This window comes from Lycium barbarum, chromosome 7 (genome assembly GCF_019175385.1).
Source record: "Lycium barbarum isolate Lr01 chromosome 7, ASM1917538v2, whole genome shotgun sequence".
NCBI lineage: Eukaryota > Viridiplantae > Streptophyta > Magnoliopsida > Solanales > Solanaceae > Lycium > Lycium barbarum.
The window spans coordinates 31,545,765-31,571,324 of NC_083343.1; the positions used below are offsets into that span (position 1 = coordinate 31,545,765).

General features: G+C 36.9%; 1 protein-coding gene across 2 annotated transcripts; it reads left to right on the forward strand.

Annotated features, from left to right (window-relative positions):
- The first annotated feature begins 18,387 nt into the window (after window positions 1–18,387).
- LOC132602223 (uncharacterized) lies at window positions 18,388–23,356 on the forward strand. Of its 2 annotated transcripts, none has more exons than XR_009567663.1 (4): window positions 18,388–18,576; window positions 19,499–19,966; window positions 20,250–21,954; window positions 23,098–23,356. XR_009567663.1 is itself a non-coding variant. In XM_060315182.1 (4 exons), exons 2-4 carry the CDS (start codon window positions 19,923–19,925, stop codon window positions 23,122–23,124), a joined length of 480 nt encoding a protein of 159 aa, XP_060171165.1. In that variant the 5' UTR covers window positions 18,388–18,576; window positions 19,499–19,922; the 3' UTR covers window positions 23,125–23,356. The 2 variants fall into 2 exon arrangements, 1 of the variants encoding a protein (XP_060171165.1); XM_060315182.1 differs by having other exon boundaries at window positions 21,546–21,954.
- The last annotated feature ends 2,204 nt before the right edge of the window (window positions 23,357–25,560 follow it).

Consider the following 25,560-nt stretch of genomic DNA (forward strand, 5'->3'; position numbering starts at 1 on the left):
TCCTCGAATGATGGGTCATGATTAAGAATATGGCTGGACATGGCTTGAATACATGAACATGAAAAAAACATGACATAAAACATAAGAGCTTGACATGGTTACGTGGGAACATGGTCATGGATCATGAGAGCTGAATACGTGATTACATGGAAACATGTACATAGAGAACATGAAACTGAGTAGCACCTACATGAATAAGAATCATGAAACACTTGTCCTCGATTTAGGACTAGTGGTTAAGAATCGCTACTAACTTTGGAATCTAGGCACGACTTCCTTCATAATTTGGACCCTCACGACATTTCTCAAACGCATGCCATGCTAACTAAAGTACCGACACACAACTCATACGGTATCTTAATACGCATGATGTGAGATAGGAGTATGACTTAGGCTTTGAATGTAACCACAACTCGATGTGAATGCGACAGACTTGAGTCGTAAAATATGAATATGATCCTAAAATAGGTATTCATAAATCTCTAGCATAGGCATGACATGAATACATCGAATCTAGGTAGAATACTCCTGAGATAAGTACCACAGGATACATGAAAAGATATCTATTTGAATATAGGAATGCACCTTACTTCTGATTATCTTGTTAGGTGTTAATCATGATTATGAATACTTTAGCTCATCTTGCTCATTCTCATGAGCGAATTATAGAGGACTGAGAGAAAAGGAATTATTGGTACTATTCACATGAGATACTTTGCTTTAGAGAACAGAAATGACATGGTGCATTGTACATGGAGTACGTAACGTGGAACATGCGTACTTGGGAACGTGATTCATATGGCATGAAACGTGAATAGCATGACATAGGGCATGGGACCATGAGCAACCTGACATTTACATGAGTACATCATAGATGCATATCGTGGCATCTAGACCTGATTCCATGGGTATTGAGCTAATAATAAGGCATAGGTGTGATTTGCGTGGAGTACAATTGTAGGCTCACTCTTGGGGTACTCAGAGACGTAAGGCATGGATAAAGTATTACCTTTAGAACTTAGACATACTGAAAAGACGGGACATGATTCAACATAGCTTACTCTTATCACCGTGAGTAATTGCCCTTGTTATAAATAAAGCTCATGGAAGAATGGATTATAGGCATGAATAATTCGTTCCTCGAGCATTTAAGACATGGGTAGAAAGTTACTTTAAACATAAATATGGCATAGTCCTTTGTGCCAAGCTACGAGATGGTTTGAAACATTAGCCAAAGAAACATAAGCACGAATTACATAGAATCATGGGTAGGACATCCATCTTGGTTCACCTTCATTATTATCTTAACAACATCATTGTTACGATACCGCTATAAGTGGGATGCATAATGAAATGGATTGGGGCACGAGTATGTGTAACATGGACAACATAATCATAGGGGTCAAGATCATCATCAGCTTTGAAAAGCACTTAGATGCTAGAACATGGACATGAGTATAAATGCATGATAGATACGTGAGACCTGAATGCGGTTTTTAACTTTACACATGAGCACACCTGATGTGCGAAACATGAAAGGACATTTCCTTGCATAGCTTACTATCGTATGAAGTCTTAATTCTTGTATCTTAAATGTGGAGTGTAAAGCTCTAACATGGGCATGATATGGGTACGAAAGGCACGAGTAGAGTATGGCTGGGCATTAGTACCACATAGTACATGAATTACTCTGGAATTGGAACCGTTATACCCTTAAAACCCGCTATTCGATCTAGAACTTTATCTCATAACATAATTATCTAGTACTTGATCTCAACAGCATGACAAAAATCACATTCTGCGCACCTTATCGTGGCTACATGGAACTGTGATTCTCTAACATAATCTCCTTAACACCTATCAACTTACGAAACACATAATCTATATCAGCACCTTATCGCACGATCTCCCTCCTTAGTTCAAAAGCTGACGTTTAAAGCCTGTGGATCCCTTGAGTTAGCGATCAGTGGTCATCTAGTGGTTCCGCTAATTTCCTCTAACATACTGACGACTCATTTCTTCGGCTTACTTCAAGCAAGTCTTACTTACTGGGAAAACTAGATTACTTAAATGAACGGGTTTCTAATGTATATAACTGACATACTAGCTTTGTTAGTCTTGAGAAAAACTCTTTTCTGATAACTCTTAAAGGCTCTTGTTCTATAGCTTGCTCTCTTACTACATAGATGGTTTTCTTCTTTCACCAATTTCTATACCTCAAATTTAACTTAAACCCTTTGGGTTCTAACACGCCTTCGGTGTATTCAGACAGTTACCCACTTAGTAGTACTAACTTGACTAAGTAACTCAAATCATACTTCTACTAACTCTGCTGAAAATTTCTAATTCACTGTATCTATTCAAACTTACTTACTATGCTTCTGTTAACCACTTACTAGCATCATATTCTCTAATTCTTCTCTGAGTACTAAAGTGAAGCATAAGGTTATTTCTAACTTTTTCTCCTTATCTGACTCTATTCTAGAGTTGTATACTATCTTTCTGAACTATAGACATGGATCAAACTTAGGGAAATTTCATCTGTCTCAAATAAGGAATTGGAACAACTAACCCCAAACTCCCTATACACTTTCAAAATTATATCATACTATACACATCAGGGATAAATACTTAATCACATAACCTAAGAGGGAATTGTCATATCTTTTATCTCGTAGTAATAGCTGCTTCTTGTAGTAACTTACTAACGCCACACTCTCTAGGTCTGATCTGAATAAGCTTAAATAATTTAAAACTAACCTTAAAAAAATTCAATACCGTCTGCACGTGGTTTTCTTATCGCATCAGTACCTTCCTAGTCATGTGCATAGATCATATGGCAAAAATATATATATCCTTGAAAAAAGTGGAGACTTTCTAGTATTACAGGTGGGTGGCTCTTAGGCTATTTCCTACTCAAAACTATCGTGGACAATTTATGCCTGCTGCGGTTAACTTCATAGCATGCTACCTCGTGGGGTCTTAAATATGAACCATCACCCTTATACTATAGCTCCATGGTCAAAGAGTTCAAATAAACTTACTCTATAGGGTATATAATCTACATGTGCTACTATACCGAAATTTGTCTTTCAAATGGTACTAACACCTGATAAACACACCATGCACTATTTGGCAAGTCTTGGGTCTCGAATTTCCTTCTTGCCGCTTACATATTTGATACGTTCAGAATTCGATGGAAAAAGAATGTTACTTACTACTCTAAGCTTTATGGCACGAATTAGAATAATTGCTGACGACTCCATCTAAAAGTAACATATCAATAATGATTAGCTTTACATCTTCTTCATCCATTGAGATGAGGCGTATTCGGTAGAACGGGAAACAACACACGAGTCCGAGTGATTTATGATAACATAGCTCTATTGCACGATCTAGAGTTGAAAGAAGTGAGACATCTTAAATGTCTTCATGGTCAACTATTTATATGTGTGGGCACCACACACATATAAAAGTGACCCCACTGGACACGATTTCATAGACTCCCTAAGACACAAGAACCTAGTGCTCTGGTACCAAGCTTTGTCACGCCCTAAACCATGGCCTAGGCATGACACGACACTCAGTGCCTGACTGTCTATGACCAAGCGAACCCATGGCTGTTGAGTCTAACAGTTGTATCATGAAAGCATGCAAGATATCAAATGAACCAAGAGAATATTCTAACTCCAATATAATAAAGGATGCAGATATAAATGTTGTGAGGCAAAACCAACATAACTGACTAAAGACTGTGTCTATGAAACCTCTATGATCAAAATATTGTAAGAATAATGTCACGACCCGACTAGAGGGCCATGACGGGTACCCGGAGCTACCCTACCGAGCACCTCCCACCATACTTGTCGTTCACCTCACCTTGAAAATACATTATTCTCAACAAGAAACTTATCACAAGAATATCATTGTCATTTCCAAAAAACACACACACACACTCACTCACTCTCTCTCTCTCTCTCACACACACACACACACACACACACTCACATATATATATATATATATATATATATATATATATATATATATATATATATATGTGAGTGTGTGTGCATAAGCCCACGAGGCTACCAAAAATGATGTACAAAATATACCCTGAAGGAGTCTCATAATGCCTACAACCTACATATAAGTATCTACGAGCCTCTAACTGAAGTACTGAAGTCATAAAGACAGGACAGGACCCCGCCATGCCCCAAATATGTACACAAAAGAGTATATCAATAAATAGCACCTCCGAAGTAGTGGAGTGCTCCTGAGCAGCTGCTGATAGGCTCATACGAATCTGGGCCGCCTCCCTGCCTACCTGTGGGCATGAACAGAGCGTCCATAAAAGAAAGAACGTCAGTACGAACAATGTACTGAGTATGTAAGGCATATATGACAACATGATAAGGAATTATAGAAAACATAAGAAGAAAGTATCACTACAACTACTTGCCTCCTGAGGTGGAATCATGCATGCTCATTTTTACCTTTAAAACATATCACGCATACATACATACATAAGGTGTCTGAATCAATAACATCATTAGCCCGCGTTTGGGCCTCCCGCGTCCGGGGTAATCATTTCACGCCGCCCACTAGTGGTGTCTGCCCATGCCATATAAACATGGTGTAGTAAGCCGCCCGCCTTAGCGGTGCTACCCGACCATCTAAGCATGGTGTAACCATCATTATATACTTATCATGAAGCATACATAAGAGCTCAAATAAAAGTTGTACTCTATCGGAGTGACGTAAGGTCGGTAACCTCCGATTACATTATGGAATAATCCTAATCACTATATCTCACCTCAAAGGAACTATATCATGAGATGAGGTAATAACAAGAAATAACATCAATGGAATCATAAAAATAAGAATATCAAGCTCATCATAGTATCATTATCATCATCACTGTCATGGAATATATCTCATCTCTACCTCATAAGAGTCTCTTAAGAATCTTTAACTTTCATCTTTGGAATGTAAGAAGGTCATGGAAATATAGAAAAGAAGTCAACAATATAGAAGTCATGCCTTTGAAAGAAGGGGACTAGCCTTACATACCTTTACGTCGCTCTAGCTTTATCGACTAATTTCTTCCCTCCAATACTCAAAATTCTACATTCAAGAGAATTTGTACTAAGATTAGATAACCAGAAATAGACTTGAAGCTAAACTAAGGTGACTAAGGGCTAACGAAAATTGGGTAGCACTTCCTTTGTTTCTACAACTTTCTCCATATGATACAACAACTCCCAAAACATCAATAACAACATCCATAATATCATACTCACTAAACTTCATCAAGCTAGACATTATTTAGTTCTCAACATGGCCTATCAAAATCATTCATAATCATAACTATGGCACAATATCATATCCATTTTCTTATAATACTTCTTTAACACCATTTGCATCACCCACAATAAGATTTTACTCATGTCATGTCAAGAATCATAATTCATGTCAAGCTACTATTCAAGAATACCCTTATTTCTGCATTTGAGATTCATACTCTACTTTCTCCGATAATCCAAGTCTTTCAACCACTCAATATTCTTAATAACATGGAATGAAAATAAAACTCACCTTTGATGATGTAGAAATGAACTTTGGATGGCAATACTTTACTTGGAGAAAACCCAACATCAATTCCAAAGGGATGCTTGACTTCTAGCAACCCTAACGAACATCCAAACACTTGATTCTACCAACTCTTGATGTTTAACCCTTGATTTCTCTTGGATATATGTTAAAATGGCATGGAGAATATTCTAGAGTCCTCTTGAGGTATGGAGAATGAATAAAATGAAAAATAAGAACTTGGGGTCCTCCTTATATAAAATTTAAAAGCTGCACGACGAGGATTATACGGACCCTTATATGGTCCGTATAACTTATACGGCCTGTATAAGTGACCGTATAATACCTCCAGTGAGAGGCCCCTCTCTGGACAAGATATACGGTCACTTATAAAGACCGTATAAGTTATACGGACCGTATAATTGGCCGTATAACTCACATTTTTCCGAAGTTAATCTCGATGTTTCGTTTGACTTCCAATTCTTGTGGGTCCTCCTTAACACTTGTTTAACACTTCATTAACAATCCAAGGAGCATTATAGCACTTCCTCAGGACATTATTAAATCAACATTAGCTCGGTACTTCGCAAAACCTTTCCAAAACACGGCTTATACTTTGCCTTCCTCAACGAACTTTCTTCTCTTGCCTCAAATGTCTTTGAAATCTTAATTAGAATCGTCAAGTACCCCTTCTTACTTGTAGGGACATCATATACATCTTACCCTGCGTTAGTCTATTTACCGCACAACTACATGAAATTTTTCGAGGTGTAACAAATAACTAGGTCAGGACAAGACCCTGACATGCCTCAAATACTAATGAACTAACTAATACTCGAAAGCTAGAAATAGATGGGAAACCCTGAATGAGAGGGGCTCACAACCTAGCTGATGTACTCAAAGTGCTGGAAGCTAAGCGGCTGTTGTATCCTCCTAAAAGTCAGACTCTGCACCATGCAGTGCAGGCCTATGCATAAGGATGTTAGTACATTTTAATTGTACAAGTATGATAAGAAACGGAAGCAATGATAAGGGATACATGAACAATAAAGTATAATGAAACTCAATACTCATATCATGCGTTGATCCGTATAGAAATCACTTGTGCAAATATCATGTAACTATGACCTCAGGCCCAATAAATAATGCGAGCTCAAAGCCATGGCCTCAGGACCAAAATAATTACATATGCATATGAATCATAACTATGGCCTTAGGCCCAATCAAACATGAAGCAACAGGTGTAAAACTGACTACTGGCTTTGTAACCTGACTGATGACTTAGACTGCATTCTGAGACTCGTAGATTGAATTACAAGTCTTTTAGATTAATCTAGGGTCCATAGCATGGATAACAAATATGAACATAATCAGAAAACTGAGCTCTAACCCTAGGTTATGAAAATCAAGAATTAGGGAAAAATCATGAACTTGTTGGATTTCTGCGGATTATGATAATTGAGTTATGAGGATGATTAAACAATGTTCCTCATGTAGATAGTATGCTTAACATACTTGAAAGTGCTACCAAACTTGAATAAAAGATTTGAATTTTGAAGAAGATTTCCAAATTCTTGAATCTTGAGATGAGTTTTCTTGAAAACCCTAGGTTAGGAATGATGATTTCTTGTTTAGATTACAAGGATATATATTAGAATTAACTTGGAATGATTAGAATAGGCTTACCTTGGTGTTCTTGATGATGGAAGAGGGTAGGAGGTCGTTCTAGGGCTTGAAGGAATGAAAAATAATGATTTGAACTGATATGGACAAATATATACTGTTCTGGAAAATTACATTTTACGCCCAGTAAAATACTGGCTGTATTTTGAAAGACGGGCCGTATTTTGAAATATGGTCCGTATTCTATGTTGACTACACTGCTGCTCTTCAGTAAAATGACTATAACTCTTTGCACAAATTTCCGTTTGACCCCGATAATATACCATTGGAAAGGTATTTCAAATCTCTACAACTTTCACCAAGAAAGTTTTCTCAAATTCCAAATACGTTTTGAAATATGAGACATATTTCAAAATACAGTCCGTATTTAACAATGTAACCTCCAAATGCCAAATTCCAGAATGCTTGGAAATCTTTAGTACCAGTTTACGACTTGAAATACGGGCTGTATATTGAAATATGATCACTGTTTATGGGCGTAAACCCCCATCTTACAACTGAAGAGGAAATTTCAAATTCCCACATCCTTTATCTGGTTTTCTAAGTCTAGGATCATGGTCAAAGCTTAGGTTAAAGGTACGGGGTGTTACAACCATGGGTCCCCTACAAGTCATAGCTATTGGGAAAAGACACCAATTAGCATGTATGTACAGTTTGAGTGATTGGACAGTGCATTGCATTGCACATCATCATATTTTCCATTGGACATCATTACTTTTTATTCTACATTATTAGTTCTGATTTTGGTATTGTTTGTTTGATGGCTATTATGATATAGATATGATCATTGATTGAGTAAAATTGTAGGTTAGTGATTCTACTTTGGGTCGGAACTTGGACTTGTGATTATCAGGTGAGATTATTGAGACTTGATAGACTTGTGGTTTAGAAGCTTCTTCTTAGGCTGAGACTCGGTTTTGGGATGTTCTGTGACTTGGATTTGAGAATTAAGTGTCTATCTGTTTATCTTGTTGATTTTATACTTATATGCATGAACTAATCTTAGTCGCCTATGATGCTTACCAGTACATAGTGTTTGTACTGATACTACCTTGCTACACCTTTTTTGAGTGCAGATTGTGTTCTAGAGATTTCATCCAAATCACATCTCTAGCTTGATCGGAACCGATAGTGAGCTTCTATCCATGCCTTGCTGCCTGAAGATCTCTCTTTCCAGATGTCTACTTTCATTCCAGACATTATTTGTTATTATATTTGAGATATACTTCATCCTTTAGACATTGTTTATTAGAGTCCTTGCACAATGACTTTTAGATTTTGGGGAAGTAATAGTAGACTTCTGCACTTGTATTATTTATTATTTATAACTTGGTAGACTATTTATTCATTCACCTGTTCATTGATTATTTAAGTATAAATGATTAAAGAAGTTATAATTGGCTAGTGATTAATGGGTTAACGGGTAAGGGTTCGCCTACTACCGATAATAAGGTAGGTGCCCGCACGATCAGTAATTTGGGTCGTGACACACACACACACACACACACACATATATATATATATATATGCACGCACACACACACGTATATATGTGTGTGTGTGTTTGTATATGTATACGTATGTGTATATATATGTGTGTGTGTGTGTGTGTATATATATATATATATATATATATATATATATGTATGTATGTGTGTGTGTGTGTGTATATATATACATGCATGCTTACATCCCGAGTGTTGTTCGTTGATAGGCACTTTTTACTATTCTGCTATCATATGGCGGCCTTGTTGGCTCGTATTATTGTTAGGTGAGATTGTTAAGTACTACAAGTTAGTGCTCAACAAGTAAGGCCAGGGTGCCAATCCCGCCCCTCCAGTTTGGGGTGTGACAAACTTGCTATCAAAGCGACCACACTTATATTCCTAGGGGTGTTTACAAGTCGTGTATAGTAGAGTCTTGTTTATGGGTGTGCAGTGCACCACACTTATATGAATGAGGCTACGGGGAATTTAGGATTGTCACCTTTCTTTCTCGCTCTAGATTGTGCGATAGAGCTGAGTTGTAAGCATTCAATTCCTAATCTTCATTGTTCATGATACGACGATACCTGCGACTAGAAAGAAGACGGCTAGTAAGAAATTAGATGTGCTGTGAAAGAATTGAGTTATAGGGACCCGATTTTAACTCGTGTTTATAATAAGTAAATGTAAAGTCTACATTAGATCATGTGTGCACTAGATGTGCTAGTACGATGTTCGAACCTTAAAGCGTTCTCCTTTATCTCATCTATACGGAGAGAAGGTCACGAGAGCATCAGAAGGTAAAGTATGAAATTCAAAAGACAAAGAGGTAGGGTGAAGGAAGCACGAGGTACACGAGTAGAAAATATTGTAAGGTAACTGGAGTTCAGAGGCAGCAATGCAAACGTTATGATCCTGCTTTCAACAATAATAGAAGCATAGTTAATAGCACCAAACCCAGGTTACGACTTATAGACTTCAACAGACGTAGCCTTAGAAAGGAGTTGGATTTCAGGATCTAGTAAGGGTTAGTGTAACCCTTAGCATTGGACAGATTATTGGGATCAGACGGCATTACTGAAGAGTGTTATGAACATATCTACAGTCCTTATTTAGATCATATATACGTGTGGCGTGCCTAGGAATTGTATAGTCAAGTATGACTTCTTGAGTGTTTAGAAGATTCAGGGGACTAGGTATTCAAATCTTTAAGTTTAGGGTAAGTATTCTCTTCCATGTAACTCATATTCTTAGTTAAGAAGAAACATTGAACAGCCAAAGGATAGGCTTAGTTGAGGAGGGGAGAAACTAAAAGAGAAAGAAAATCTTGCTGGAGTTCTCCAAAATAAGATAAGGTGGTGAGGTTAGTAAGAGATAGGTAGAGTAAGCGAATCGTTAGGAATAGATATGAGGAACGTAATAAACTAAGTATGGCGGTGCAACAGGATTCGTTATTAAGTAGAAGAAAAGGCAAGAGGAAGCAAGTAGTGAGATTATTAAAAGGTATAAGCCACAAGACCATGTCTTCATTAGGAAAGGCGAATTGGCCACCCCAATAAACGTTATCAAATCAATTTAGTTCCTCGACTTAAGAGATACCAGTATTGGTTAAGTTAAACTGAATATGAATTAGAACCTCGAGAGACTTCTGTAATAGTAGGTATTTCGGCATTTGTAAGTGAGTGATTATGCAGTGGTAATGAACTGAATAGGGTGCCGTACCTCTCGGCCTCTGCCTCTGGCAGACTTTGGTTGAAGGATATTCCAGCTTTGAAAGGTTGTACGACAAAGAACGACCATGAGAGTCATTAAAAGGTGATCACCCTAAGACAAGCGTTATGAGTAAAAGTTAAAGTTCATCTAGATCGTGCATGCTAGTTGTGAATAAGTGGCTTTCTATGCGTGTAGCTGATTTAGTTGTTCCCAATAAGAGAATATTATAGTAAGGCGGGCGATTGTCAGAAGCATGAAGAGTTGGAAAATGGGGAAAAGTTAACAATTTGACTTTATAGGTATAAAATCTTTAAGTATGAGATATTGAGCATTCTTCCAAGGGAGGGGGTAATGAGGTAAAGCATTGAGATAGAATCATGTGCTCCTTGAATGATAGAGTGGCAAGAAGGATTATGGTAAAGGGTTGGGAAAAAATGAGATGGTGTTGATTTAAACTCTACAAATGTGTCGCAGCTTTAAAACTATACGTAAGTACAAACGCTAGGAAGGAGAAGGTAACAACCACCTGGCTAAAGGTGTCAACCAATAGTAAGCGCAGTCGGACATTTGAGACTTAGGAAGTTAGTATGAGGTCTAAGTGAAGGCGGAAGGTTATAGCCCCAAGAGGAAGCATTCAGAATTAACATATGAAAGATAGTTCGATCCGAACAATCGATAATTGACTTGTGAAGGGCCTAGGGGTGGTAAGACAAAAAGTCACGGGCGAGTCACTATATTATATATTACATAGGGGATTCAAGTCTATGAAGTTTCAGTTTAGCATTTCAAAAGCACGAAAGGGACCATTGAGCCTAGGATACAAGGCAAGCGTTTAAAAATTATGTTTGAAGGTAACACTAATAGAATAAGGCTGGGAGTGGAAGTAAATAGGGGTGACTGTGGCCAGTTCAAAAATCACCTCAAATTCCACAAGGATGCATGACACAATGAGTTTGCGGCTTATTGTTAATAAGATAATCCTTTCTAAGTATAATTGATTAGGGAAGTTACCTATGAGATGAGAAAGGAGAGAGTTTGTTCCAGATATAATGATCTAAGCTGGGATAATAGAGAAGTTGTCATGTAACATCAATTCTTCGATATTTTTGTGTGTATCCAATGAGGACGTATGCTAATAACTCAAAAATTTTTCCCATTGAATGGAGAATTGGGATCAAGAGTAATGTTCAGAATTATGTATATAGCAAGTTCCAGGATATGTGGGAACTAAGATAAGTCGACACGTCGGTGTTGCAAGTGTCAAACAAACAAAGAGAAGAGATTGTTACGCTTTGAAGTAGTGAAGAAATAACAAATAAAAATACCCAACCCATGATCTAGAGCTAGCAGTGGTTGTATAAGCATGCAAGGTATGGCGACAATACTTATATAGTGCTCATATGGACATCTTTATGTTACATCCCACATTTTCATACGTTAAAGTGTGTTGTAAGTTAGTCGGCATAAGATCTGAGAGTAAGGTATTAACAAGTTTATAAGTGATTAAAACCATGTTTAGTATGTATCAGATGGATTAGAGGTTAATCGAGTCGAAGCGAATAAGTTTCGTCGGAAGTTGGCAAGTTGGAAATGTTATAACCCATATTTTCGGGGTAATACTAGGAGTGCTTCATATGGAAAGAATGTCATTTTATGAGTTATTTGAATCTTATAATAGTCGTATGTTAAGTGTTGAATTCAAGCAAGTTGTAAAATAAAAAGTCGACAAAAGTTATAGCAAGTTACGTTCATAAGTTTACTAAAATTTGAGTCTAATGTCACTGAGCTTTTCTCCCAATATAATTGTAGTTATCAGGCAATCCACCATCTAAATTTAAGGTCTACGAGTCTAGTTTCCAATGCATCAAACCTTTCATTGATACAACGTCGAAGTAAAGATATATTCACGTTTTTCAGAGACTACGTAGGAAGCCCCTATTTGAGGCGGTGGAAATTTCCAGGGTTATATATTAAGTGGTGCAGCTTATTTTTCATTCATTCCTCACTCCCCTACATCCCAAAACACTCCCCAAAGTTCTCCCTAGGGTTTCCCATCATCCAAGACCAAATCCACGAGAAAATAACGAGATTTAACCCTCAGAAAGTTTGTAGAGGCTTACTAGTGTACTCCTTGCATTTAGAACTTGTTTTCGAAGTTCCTTCAAGTTGAAGTAAGTCCATATTTGAGTTTTTTTTTGGTGTTTCTAAGGTAAGAATCCTCCTCTTCTACATGGATGTGAGTGATCTAAGTCTTAGCTAAGTTGTTCAAGTTAGAACTTGTGAGATATTGATGGAAAATTCATGTTTGAGTTATGGTGACTTGCTGAACTATTTTGAAGGTGTATTTACAACACTTTATGGCTGGAATTGATGAGAGGACTTGAGTATGATGTTTTTAATGTTGTCTACTTGTATAAGAAGGAAGTAAGGGTTTGAAAGTGTAGCTTTATGAGTCGATAGCCGAGCTTGCCACTTATTGGATTATTAATTTGAGTTGCTGGTTGCGTTGGGTTGTTACTATGCCTATTATGGGCTAGCGGAAAGTGAAAGAAACTGGGGAAATGCTGCCCGTTTTTTTATAGAATAAATTTAATTTTTGATATATGATAATCAAATCATTCATAGTTTGACGATAGTGTCATTGTTGTTGTTGTAGATTAAAGTGATGCTCGAGTTGAGCTCCTTGAGTTGTTGAGCAAGCAATAGAAATGTAAGACTTCCCTTCTTTCTTGTCATTCCGTGAGTTACATCTCCCTTTTAAGAAATCCAAGGGGATGTAAGGACCCGTTTGGTTGTTATGGTACTTGTGACTCATTTACCCCCATTGACCCTTTCCCGAGCCATATTAGTATGATTTTCACTCGCGGGGATGGGTGGTACGGTCCCAGAGGGAATCGAGGCAGATTTATGATGACGTTTGTGCAATAGAGCCTTAAAGTGAAAAAGTTTGACCAATAGTTGACTTTTGGGTAAACAGGTCTTTTTCGGGAATCTGTCGATTTCAAGGGGTCCGGATGGTCGATTATGACTTGGTGGAATGTTCAGTTCGGTTCCTAAGGAACTCGGGAGCGTTTTGGGTTGTTGGTTGGAAAGTCGATCTTCGGCCATTGGGTGTTGACCCGATCAAATAGACCTCCGTTGGGAATTCCGAGACCACGAGTGAGTTTGTGGCGCATTTTTATGTATGGTTGCATATATGGTTTGTATCTAGGAGGTCTCGGGTGATTGCCGGGTTTTGGGATTGAGTTAGTGAAAAACCAGTTGTTGACACCTAATTTTGGAATTTTGGCCCTCCAATAATTCTATTTAATTATCCGGAGTTTCTTGGATCTCAAACAAAGTGAAATATGTGTTAAATAAACCAAAATGATTTTTACAAAATTTTGCCATTTCATTTGGCAACATTATGTGAAGTATATATTGTGAGTCATTTAAAAGTATTTTACATGTTTTATCATTTGAAATTAAAGTATTTTGTCAAAATTAATTCGAATTAATTCAAAACAATTAACCGTTTGATATTTTGATTTGAAATGGTTATGTTCGAGCTTATGTCACTGTATTTGTGATGTTTAGTTGCACCAAGAAAGAATGAATGAAATTCCGAGCAATATTGGTGAAGTTTGGAAGCATTGTTCATGAGAATGAGGCGACAAGAGGATTATGAGCATATTCGGGAAATTCACTGCACGTCCATGCATGATGCACGTGCGTCACTTGGGTGCCGCGTTTTGAAGCTATCTCTGAATTTGTTTTGCTCTTGAGCGATGGCTAGGACCCAGTTCCCTGCTTATGCGACGGGTATGGGAGGCTCAAATAACGCACACCGCGTTTAAGTTTTCCTATTTCAAGTAGGATTTGGTTCTAATTATTCCATACTTAAATTCTAGACTATAAATATAAGTTTTTAACGTCTGAATGACGACCGGGACATATTTTGGACGAGGGAAACACACGTTCTTGGCTTTGGAGATTCTTACCATTGGTTTATCTCTTTTCATTAAACTAATGTTTCTTAACACTATTCAAATGTTTTGTATGAACATGAGTGGCTAAAGACTTTTATTTTAGGGTTTTGGCAAAGACATGAATGTTGTAGTTTAAAAATTGCTTTTATCCATTTAATTTCCAATATTGGGTTGCTTATTTGTTCTTGTGCTTAATTGTTTGATTATTTGGCCGATAGTTGAACACTATCTATGGCATATGAATTGAACTTGATAAAGGGAATTTGCATGCGTAATAAGAATAAATAGAGGTTGTTCATATTACCTTTAGTGTAATCATTTCGCTATTGAGGATCAAGATATACCACTTAGCCTTGCTTAGATGAATACGGAGATTTAAATACATTCTTGTTATTTTTCGATGATCATTAAGATATAGACGTTAGAGTAACTTGAATGGACTCGTGAGCAATTCGCGAGATATTGATAAATTTAATATTAACCGGTCAACTAGTAACCCAGGAAATAAACAGATAGAATGATTAGACGACTCAATAGGATTGTTAACGCCATAAAGCCAGAACTCTTTCTTGTATGATATAACCCAGTTTTTGCCCTCTTTAAATCGTTGTTTTGTTATTTTATTTTTATCATTAATCTAATTACAGTAAACTCAGAAATTTGGTTACCTTTTTGAATAGTTACAAGTTGAACTTGAATTAGATAGTCAATTACATAAGTTTCTGTGGGTTCGACACTCAATTCTTAATTACTTTATTACTTTTACGACCATGTGTACTTGCGTATGCATTTGGGAGAAACATTTAGTTTAAGTTCTAAATATGCTTGATTGTTGAGAGCTTACTAGACGGTGAAACGGAAGTCGTAAACTAGTTGCCGGGTGTTATTGTATTGTGCTGTTGGGGCTATTTTGGTTGTACAGAGGTGTTGTAAGTGTTGGTATGATTTCATAGGAGTGTTGTTGTTGGTGTTACGAATGTCAGAAGAGAGATAGGTGTAGAGGAGTGTCATAGAATCATTTGTAGAGAAAACTTGCCACTTGTTGGCTAGTTGTTGTATTTATCCTTGTTGATACTAGCATTGTCTCTCTTGTTGCATACCAACTTGTGAAGGAAGCTTGTTCTATCATCATTATTCAAGGGTCGGTTCAAAGGTAAGTAAAGGCTATTTTGTTATCATTTTTTTTTGCATGAATCCTTGGCAAATAACCTGTTCCAATATGATTTCGAACACAGATATTGTAGCCGCTCTACTCATATGTGTGATTGCTCCATATGTTCTCTATACGATATCTCCCAAATGAACCGAGTTCTGTATTACTATTGGTAGCCTGTTACCTCTTCAAGAAAGTGTATGTTGGCCACATTAGCACCCTCATGAGATCTTCTGTAGTTTGACGAATGATAGTTAGGAGTGATGTGAGAACATTACATGTTTGTTGATTTTCATATGTTAAGGTAAACACCTTGAATAGGTTCGATGGACTGATAGTTATAGGTGTGCTAGCCTGGCAGTTGCAGGCATGCTAGCCTGGTAGTCACAGACTCGCTATTCTGAAAGTTACTGGCTCATTAGCCTAGTAGACACATGAGTTCACTGGCTCGCTAGTCAGGAAGATACTGTCACGACCCAACCGAAGGGCCATGACGGGCACCCGGAGCTAACCTGCTGAGCACCTCTCATCATACTGTCATAATCATATCTAGGTAATCCACATGGTAATTCATAATTACCATGCATCAATAACGCAAATTCCATCAGACTAAGGCACCATTTTATATAAACATCATCAATTATGCTCGTATATACACAAGCCGACAAGGCTATCAAAATGATATACAAAATGAGCCGACAAAGCTGAGAGATACCTAGCTATACACAACTATCTAAGAGCCTCTACGAAGAGTACATAAAATCATAAAAATGGGACAAGACCCCGCCATGCCCATATATGTACACTAAAAGAATAATACGAACTATTGTGTCTCCGGATCAAATAGAGAACCTCTACGCAATCACTGATGAAGCAGCCTGAAGGTCTGGTCTGTCCCCCTATCTACCTGCGGGCATGAACGCAGCGTCCACAAATAATACGAACAATTTACTGAGTATGTAAGGCATGAATAATAATATGATAAAAGTGTGAAGAATAACATAAGATAAATGAATCATTTATACCTCTTAAGACATTTATTATGCTTACTTAACCTTCTTTTGAAGAAAACATTTCATACATATACATATAATGATACCATACCCGACCAGGTAGGTTCGGTGTCATCCATATCCAGCCATAAAAAGGCTCGATGTTGTCCGTACCTAACTGCAGTGTTGTGCGCGCAATAGATATCATACCCGGCCATATAAGCTCGGTGTCACGACATAGCTACATATATATATGCCATCCATAAGTATCTGAGAGAACCATTACAGCTCTGTCGGGGTGACATAAAGTCGGTAAGCCCCCAATTACTATTATGGAATCACCATCATCATCATCATTATCACCATCACTAGGAAGAGGTTGTACCAATAATACCTCAAGAATATTGAAAGTCATGAACTTCTAGCATCTCTAGGAATAGGAAATTGCGAATATCTTATATGGCATCTCTAGAATTGAAATCATCATCATAATTGTTATCATTATCATCACAAAGAACATTGTCAACAATATCATGAGAATATTGAGAATTATGAGCTTTTAGCATTTATAGGAATAGGAATATTGTGGATATCACGTATAGGTTCACAAAAAGGAAATCATGGCTTTAGAATGAAGGGTTAGCCTTACATACCTTTACGTCTTCTTAACTACTTAACTTTATCCTCCAAAGACCAAAAAATATATATTCAAGAGGATTCATACCAAGGTTAAGCCTTGAAAACACTTCTAAATTCAAACTAGTACAATTAACGAACTAACAAAATTTGGGCAGCATTTCCCCTAATTTGTCAACTCCCACCAAATAACAATAATAACGTTTACAATACCATATTCTGGAGGTTACATTCAATTCAATCTCAAATTTATCCAAAATCCCTTTTTCAAGTTCCTCTCATAGTCATCTTCTTCACTTCAACACTTTATAACTTCTCCACTTTAATTCTTTTCCGTTCCAAGAGTCACTAAACCTTTATATCAACTCAATCATGTAAATAATAGGAAGATCATACCTTATTACAGAAGAACTTCACCTTCCCCAACTCCTTTCAAGACTAAGTTTATCACAACTTTGAAGAGAAGCGAGAACAATTACCTTCCATGGATTCTATTTGGATTTTGAAGTTGATCTTCTTTTTTGATGATATGGAAAGGTTTGGAATGTTATGGAACCTTCAAGAACTCTCAAGAACCCTCTAATAATATGGAGAGAAGAGTGTGGGAGGTGGATATAAGAAATGGGATCTTTTGTGACTTAAAGAGGTTTTAAAAATGCCCTCCCGCTTGAGTGTGAGGTGGAGATGCAGCTCAGCACACTGAGTGTACGACCGCACCTCTATTCCTCTCCAAAGGGAGGATATTGGGCAGTGAGGATGTCATGACTTAACCAGTGGGCCATGACGGGTACCCAGAGCTGACTACCGAGCACCACTATTCAGTCTAACCATCATACCTAACCTGTACACACATGCTCCCCAAGACAACACATATATGTAAACATAAGCCCTCATGGCTGCAAAAATGACACTACAAGAAATATGGCTTTTAACGACCACTTTTTAATGAAGGGACATGAAACCGGTCGTTGTAAATACATTTATAGCGACCAACGTTTTTTCCAGTCGTTAAAGCCAATTTTTAGCCCAATACTGACGAGGGGATAATTTTCCGTCATAAAAAAGCATAACAGCCAGTCGTTAAAATTAATTAATCAATAAAAGTTACGCGCTAGTTTTCCCTCTTTTTCTTTTCATTTTCCAACCCACCCCCTCCTCCTCTAAAATGCCGTTGATCAAAACTCATCAAAACACACACAAGAATAAAAGAACCATTCTGGGAGAAGAAAGAACCGGTCTGCTCGTCACCAGCACCGTTCACCTGCAACTGCTATAAAAAGTATGTTCTGGGATATGAAAGAACTGTTTGGCACCTCTGTCGGCATCAATTGGTCATCTTAGATTTTCTTCTGAAGGTAAGATTCGAAATTTTACCCCTTTATATGTTAATTTTTGTTCAAATTAATAGGGTTATGATTACACTTGGAAATATATGGAAGTTGATGTTAGTTCTCATGAATTTGCGGCATTATTGGTTTCAATTATCATAATTAGGGTTTTTAAATTTTGGCCTACAAAGCAAGAATTTGTGACTTTGCTATGTACTGCAAGCATTATGAGCAGTTCGCCTTTCAGCAACACCTTAAAAAAAGAACTGATACTTAATAATTATTGCTTAATATAAATTTTGTTGTTAAGAGTACTTGACTTTTATGCCTCCAGATCTTTAGTCTAGTGGTAAGAGTGCAACAAGTGATGTGTGGTTTGGCGCATGTCACGTGTTCGAACTCTGTCACAGATACAAGCTGATATTTAAGTAGAGAAGGGTAGAGGGGCAGACCCATTATTACCGAGTTTCAAACCGTGCACTGCTGGCCCTCTAAGATTTCTCAGTTACCAAAAAAGAGTTTTTTACCTTTATTGGTTTGGTTACACTTAAGTCTTCTTAGCTGATTGATTGAGGTTTCACTACATACAGATTTATGAAAATAAGCATGGTTTCATGCCTTTATTTCATCCTAACTGGCTACAGAGCAGTGAGAGATTTCCTTCTTCTAGATATAGTTATTCCTGAGTCAAAATCTGTATGGGGTATATACAAGATCCTAATGGAAGATCTTTGAAGGTTTAAATTCTGCTCTAACTGCTTTTTATATTACATGCATGTACTTGTATGCACATTTTTCCATTTTTTCCCCCAATGATTGTGCCGTCTTGTTTTGTTAATATCCAGTTAGATTAAATGTTGAAATATATTAATTTTTCTCTTACATGAAAATATTATTAGCAACCTGATCAAGTGACTCTAGTTCTTCACATGTTCTGTATTGTTGATAGCGAAAGCGACAAGGCTATGACATATATGGTTGACATGGAACCTCAAAAATCATACACGGCAAAACTCCACTGGTATAGAATCCAGTCCAGAATGAATTAATTGCTCTTTTTTTTTTTTACCATTCATGAATTCATCCACTTATTTCTTATTTCTTTTTTTTGTCTGTTCTTTTTTTTCCTCGGAGTATTTGTGTTTGGTAAGTTCTTCATTAGTGTTACTCTTTGCTCATGTGACACCTATTATTTTCAGTTGGAATTTCAATTGAAAACATCTTGTATCTTTGTGGACTTAATATTGCACATATTTACAATCGAGAATACGTGAATGCTTTGATATGTGGACCTAAGAAATGGTGGAAAGAACTTGGAAGATTTTTGAGGCAGCCAAATTTAATTATATGGGACAATGGTGACCTGGTAACTCATGAGTCTTGGGTGGTCTCAAGAATGTATACGCCATTGGAGCTGGTACAATCCTTTCTCTTTCTGATGCAATGATTGACTTTGGTTATTACATCTGTAAAAAATTTATAGTGCATAAATTTTTACAATTGGCTTATCGAGTTAACTCTGGAGTTGACTGAGTGTGCACTCAAATCATCTCCTTATTTCCACAATCGGTGTTTTTTTTCTTCCTCTTCTGTTGGGCTACTGAGCATTCAGTAGTGTGGTGGTGATGAAATGCAGCTTCCCACAGTTTAAGCATTGTGACATCTTTAGTCAAATACTCAAACTCACATGATCATTTCAGATTCTCGGGGAAATGAAGAACTAGATTCCTGAGTTTCTTGTCCATTTGAGATCAAAGTAATTCCCAGAGAATTCTCAGTCCTTTAAATTGATAACTAGTTGGTGCCATTGTGTTAGTCAAAATTAGTAGTAAAGGATATAAAATGAAAATTGTTTCTTTGAAGCATCACTTTGGGAGTTCTCTTCAAAAAATGCTGCCAAATTGGTATTTGTGGTTTTCTTTTTAGTTTTGTTTTTATGAAGTTTTGGTATCTATCGGTGGTTTTCTACTTTTCCCTTTTTTAATAATTATCTGACACCAGGAAGCGAATTGATTTTGGTAGGCCATAAAACTTAATTGTTCAATTTAGTCAATATAGTTAAAAAAAAAAAAAGATAGAAAGGAAAATAAAACTACTCCTAGTAAATGTCCATTTTCCTGAAAAGTGTGGTTAATAATGTTCTTTTGTCACTTCTTCTGTTCAAGAAACTTCTGTCATAAGATCAATCTGGACATCAAGTTGGGATGGAGCAAGTAGTGAGATTGGAGCTGTTGTCTGAGTGTAAAATGATTTTTCCTCCTTTTCTCTTGTGTAGCAATAACCTATAATTAATTGATGGAAGGATTCGAATGTTCTCTTTCACACATTAAAAACATCTGAGATGACTTGATATGGGTTTATTGTTTGTGAACTGAGTAAATATATTAATATTAAAAGGAGTTTCTAAAAACTAAAATAAAATAAAAGATAAGTAGCTTCTAGCCTTACGCGCAAGTTGGCCCGGACACCAGCGTCATAAAAGAAAAAGTAGCTTCTAGCCTTCCACCAGACTCCCGCCAAACTAACTTTGCGGAAACTCTAAAATGTTTTATGGTCTTAGCATGCATGTAAGACTGAATGTTGTCCTGATTATACTGATGTTTAGTTATAATAATTATGATTATTATTGGTATTGTTGGTGCTGTTGCTAGTGTGCGTGTTGATGCTTGTATAGTTGCCTTGTTCAACTTTTGTACTTATTTAATTAGATGATTTGGAAAATACTACAGACTTAGACGAAATTAGCCTCGCTGAAATAAGCATTCTATTTGTTCTGTTTCACTTAAAAGCACTTGCTTCATGCTTAGTTACATCTCTGTATGAGATATTTTCTGTGGTCATTAGTGACATTCAGTTCCTAGTCCTAATAAGGGACTGTTTCTTACTTCTTTCTCAACTCATTCATGCAACGAATCTTGATCAGCTCTTTACTTAGTTGAAAGATGATAATGTTTGTCAGTTTAATTCATGAGTTGTTGATCTTTTGTCTCAACAAGGGAAGGATTCAGCTCCATATTTGGAAACATTGTATGTCAAGTAAGCTGTAATTCTGAAAACAGTAGGAACAGTGATTCCATAAATAATCAGACTCATGCACATCCTTCAAAAGAAGTCCAGAATGAAAATGGTGAACAAATGCAGTCTAGGGAGCTGGAGAGCAATGTTCATCAGTTGACTAATTGCCGTAAGAATTCTGGCCAGAGTACGAATAAACAATCGTCTCCAACCGAGGAAGGGATCGAGTGGAAGCTGAGGGTTAGTTCTAACAAAAAGCAAGTTAGTATGTCATGCTTTGCTGATTTCTTTTGGTACAGTCACTATTTCCCGGCCTATGACTCAAGTGCCACGCTGATGATGTTGACAGTTTTGAAGATGCAGAAAAAAAAAAGTTTTGACGTCGCTTATGTGAGTTACTTCTTCGCAAAGTCCTATTTTGCTCTTGGATATGTACGTTTTAATCGATTGTCTGTCGTGTGGAGGTGCTGCTTTTCCAATGACATTTAATTGCAATTGAAAGCTGACAAAATCATAGAGAAGTCACAATTTATTTTGTTTTCATCTATGTGTTTGTTATTTATGGATTCTATCTTTGTGATCTCCGAAACCTTTTATTAGTTGGCTTAGCTTTGGGTTTAGAGTGACGGTTATTTATGATTATAGATAGCTTTTATGTCATAATCTTCATTGGACATAGATGGCTTACCAGATGATCCATCATATCCTAAATAATCATATCACATGATATTGATATGAAGGCAAATTCTGAGCTGAATAAAGAGGTATATGAGCTGACCCAAATCCGTAGCACTATATGAGAGTAGACAAGCGTGAATATCCCTAATAGGGGCCTCCAACAGGTGCCCAGTGAAAGTCATAGACTTCCCCAACGACGTTCTTTTTAAAAGAAGGTAACTTTGGAACCTTTTTCTTTTTGTTTGTGTAAATATACAATTTAGTTTCCTAACATTAGTTTTACACCTATCTAATTGCATAGATTAAGCTGATAATGATTTGTCATACCTTGAGAAAGTTAGTGGAGAACAAAATCTATTTACTATCAGTTTGTGAATTTTTGAACATTAGAGACTTGTTTGAGATTTTCTGTCTCTATATCTCATTCTTAAACTTTTACTTAGTTACAATTCCCTATACAATTTCTAATGGTTAAACTAAATTCTGTCTAGCTTTGTCTAAATTCGAAAGACTTGCCGCATGTCCTTTTGTTTACTTACCGTATTATGTGTTTGTTTTCTTATTTTATAAGCAGACCCTCTATGTATGCTCTTGGAGTTTTGCGATGTGGTTTTGTGACTATATAAGTTTCTCTCCCTACTGATTAATTTTTGAGTATATATTATGATTAGGCCAGTCTGTGGATTGCCATTTGCAAGTTAATTCATATTTCAACTTTGGGCCAATGTGTGGTTCAATTACTTTTATCAATTCATTTTGGTGTATGAATTGCTTTTAAGTTCTTTGATCTTTTTTTACTACTCTGCTTTTACTCTCATTCACTCACATTGATAACATTTGTTCGTGTTTTCACAGAAGGGCAAAGCATGGAAGATGAAGTGACTGGATGTAGCTTGTTTGTCACTTGCTGCTAAAACGGAAGAAATTGAAGTTAGTGGGAATGATCATGTCCAGTATGCTTGTTCTTGTTAGGGATTGTTTGAAGTTTACATTTGTACATGCTACAATAGAGTTAGGAACTGACAGATTGGGATGCTTTATTTCTTTTGTAATTAACTATCAATTTTATATAGAAATTGATTATTTTATAAATTTTTGGATATATTATATCTGAATGGCTGAATGCATTTGAAAATATGAGTTAGCATTTGGTTCCTATATCTAATGACTGGATCTTCAACGACGGGATTAACAAATAATTAACTGTCACGACCCGGCTAGGGGCCGCGACGGGTACCCGGGGCTAACCACCGAGCACCGCTCGTGCTATCATTTACCTAACCCATTTAACAATCATTCATCTATTTCCGGTTAACTTTAAAAAGAGGATTTGCTTTTCATTACAAAAATATAACGCGTTGATACAAAAACATATTTCAATATACTTATACACATGCGTACTACCCACGTTGTGGAACCACACAACCCACATCGAGCATCTACGAGCCTCTATTGAGTGACATACACATATATACACAAAAGGAACAACCAATTAGCACCTCCGGAAGATGGAGTGCTCTTCAGCTCGGCTAGTGACTCCTATCAGTCTGGACCGCTTTCCCGTCTACCTGTGGGCATGAACACAGCATCCAAAGAAAAGGATGTCAGTACGAGCATTATACTGAGTATGTAAGGCATACATCAAGAAATAAAGTAAGAATAAGAAAGTAAAGTAAGTACAAGGAGATAATCGATAACTGCTTGCCTCTTAAGGCGGATCCATGCATGCATACTCATAAAGCATCATATAGTAAATTGCTGCGGAACGCGCAGCCCGATCCATATGTCATCATATGTTAGTGCCGAGGAACGTACGGCCCGATCCATAACCCATTTATCCCGCGTCCGGGATGAAATCATGATATGTCAGCTGACCAGGTGGCTATGCGTCTATAGCGCCTCACCTTCCCCATATCCCCTGAATACATATACATGTCATATACTTATACCATATACTTAGCATGCATGAGAGCCCAAGGAAAAGCTGTAAGTACGTCGGAGTGACGTAAGGTCGAAAGCCTCCGATTATGTTATGGAGTAATCATCGTCGCTTTGTCTCACCTTGAGGGAACAATTATTGTAAGGCGAGACTATCAATGAAGAATAGCATTAAAAGAAAGCATAGAATAAAATCATGAACTTCATAAGGCATCCATTCATATACTTTGGAAGATTTAGAAATAAAGTCACCATCCATGAATAAATTGAGAAATCAGTAAATAGCTCGACATCCTCATATAGTATTGAAATCGTAAACTTGAAACTTTTAAACATAAGATTTGCTCTCATCATGGTCAGCATAATAATATTCTAATTTTTGACATCATCATTGTTATTGAAAACAATATCCACGGTCGTTATCATAAACGCTCACATAATCACAACCTTTGGTTTTGGAAAATGGGAGTACTTTGGAAAACATTTATGGAATATCAAGAAGGAAATCGTGCTTCGGAATCTTAGACTATTTAACCTTTGATAGCAAGGAAAAGATGGGAGCATTTATAAAATCGTAAGATTGGGATCATGCCTTTGAAAGAAAGGGAATAGCCTCACACACCTTCGACGTTTACAATTCTTATTGCTTGCTCGCTCTCCCTTAATGCACTCGTATATACCTTCAAGAGAATTCATGTCGTCGTTAGCTAAGTAATTATAAGAACGGACTACTATTTCTAAGGAAAATTGGATAGCACTTCCTTCATTTCTAATACTTTTCCCATGTTTCATTTCAACTCTCATACATTCGTAACGACACTCACAATATTACTTTCAACAATCATCACTTATACACTTTGAGAAAAATCTACCATTTTCCTCCGATTTCTCCACATCCATGGTTATAGCTCGTTATCACGTTTTCTCGTATATAATACTTATTTCATGGTATAGACATTATTTATAACATATTCACAACCGTAGCTTATCAACATTCATGACTCCATTCAACTACTATTCAATTGTGCCACTATTCACCCATGCAAGGCCCATTTTCTATGTTCTTATACATTTCAAGTATCTAAGCCTTCCAATACCTTGAACCATATGGTATAGTCATGAAACATACCTTGGATGGTGGTGGAACAAGCCTTGAGAAACAATACCCTTTTTATACCAAAACCCTATTTCAACCCTTTTGAGATTTCTTGAAGAAGATGACTTCCAATAGAGCCTCATGCACTTGCTTTCATGAATTAGATGTTGATGATCTTGGTTTCCCTTTGATCTCTTTAATTTTGTGGATGAATATTTGGAGAGCTTCTAGAGTGTTCTTGAAGGTTGTATGGATGAAAAATGAAATAAAATGAGGCTTTAGTC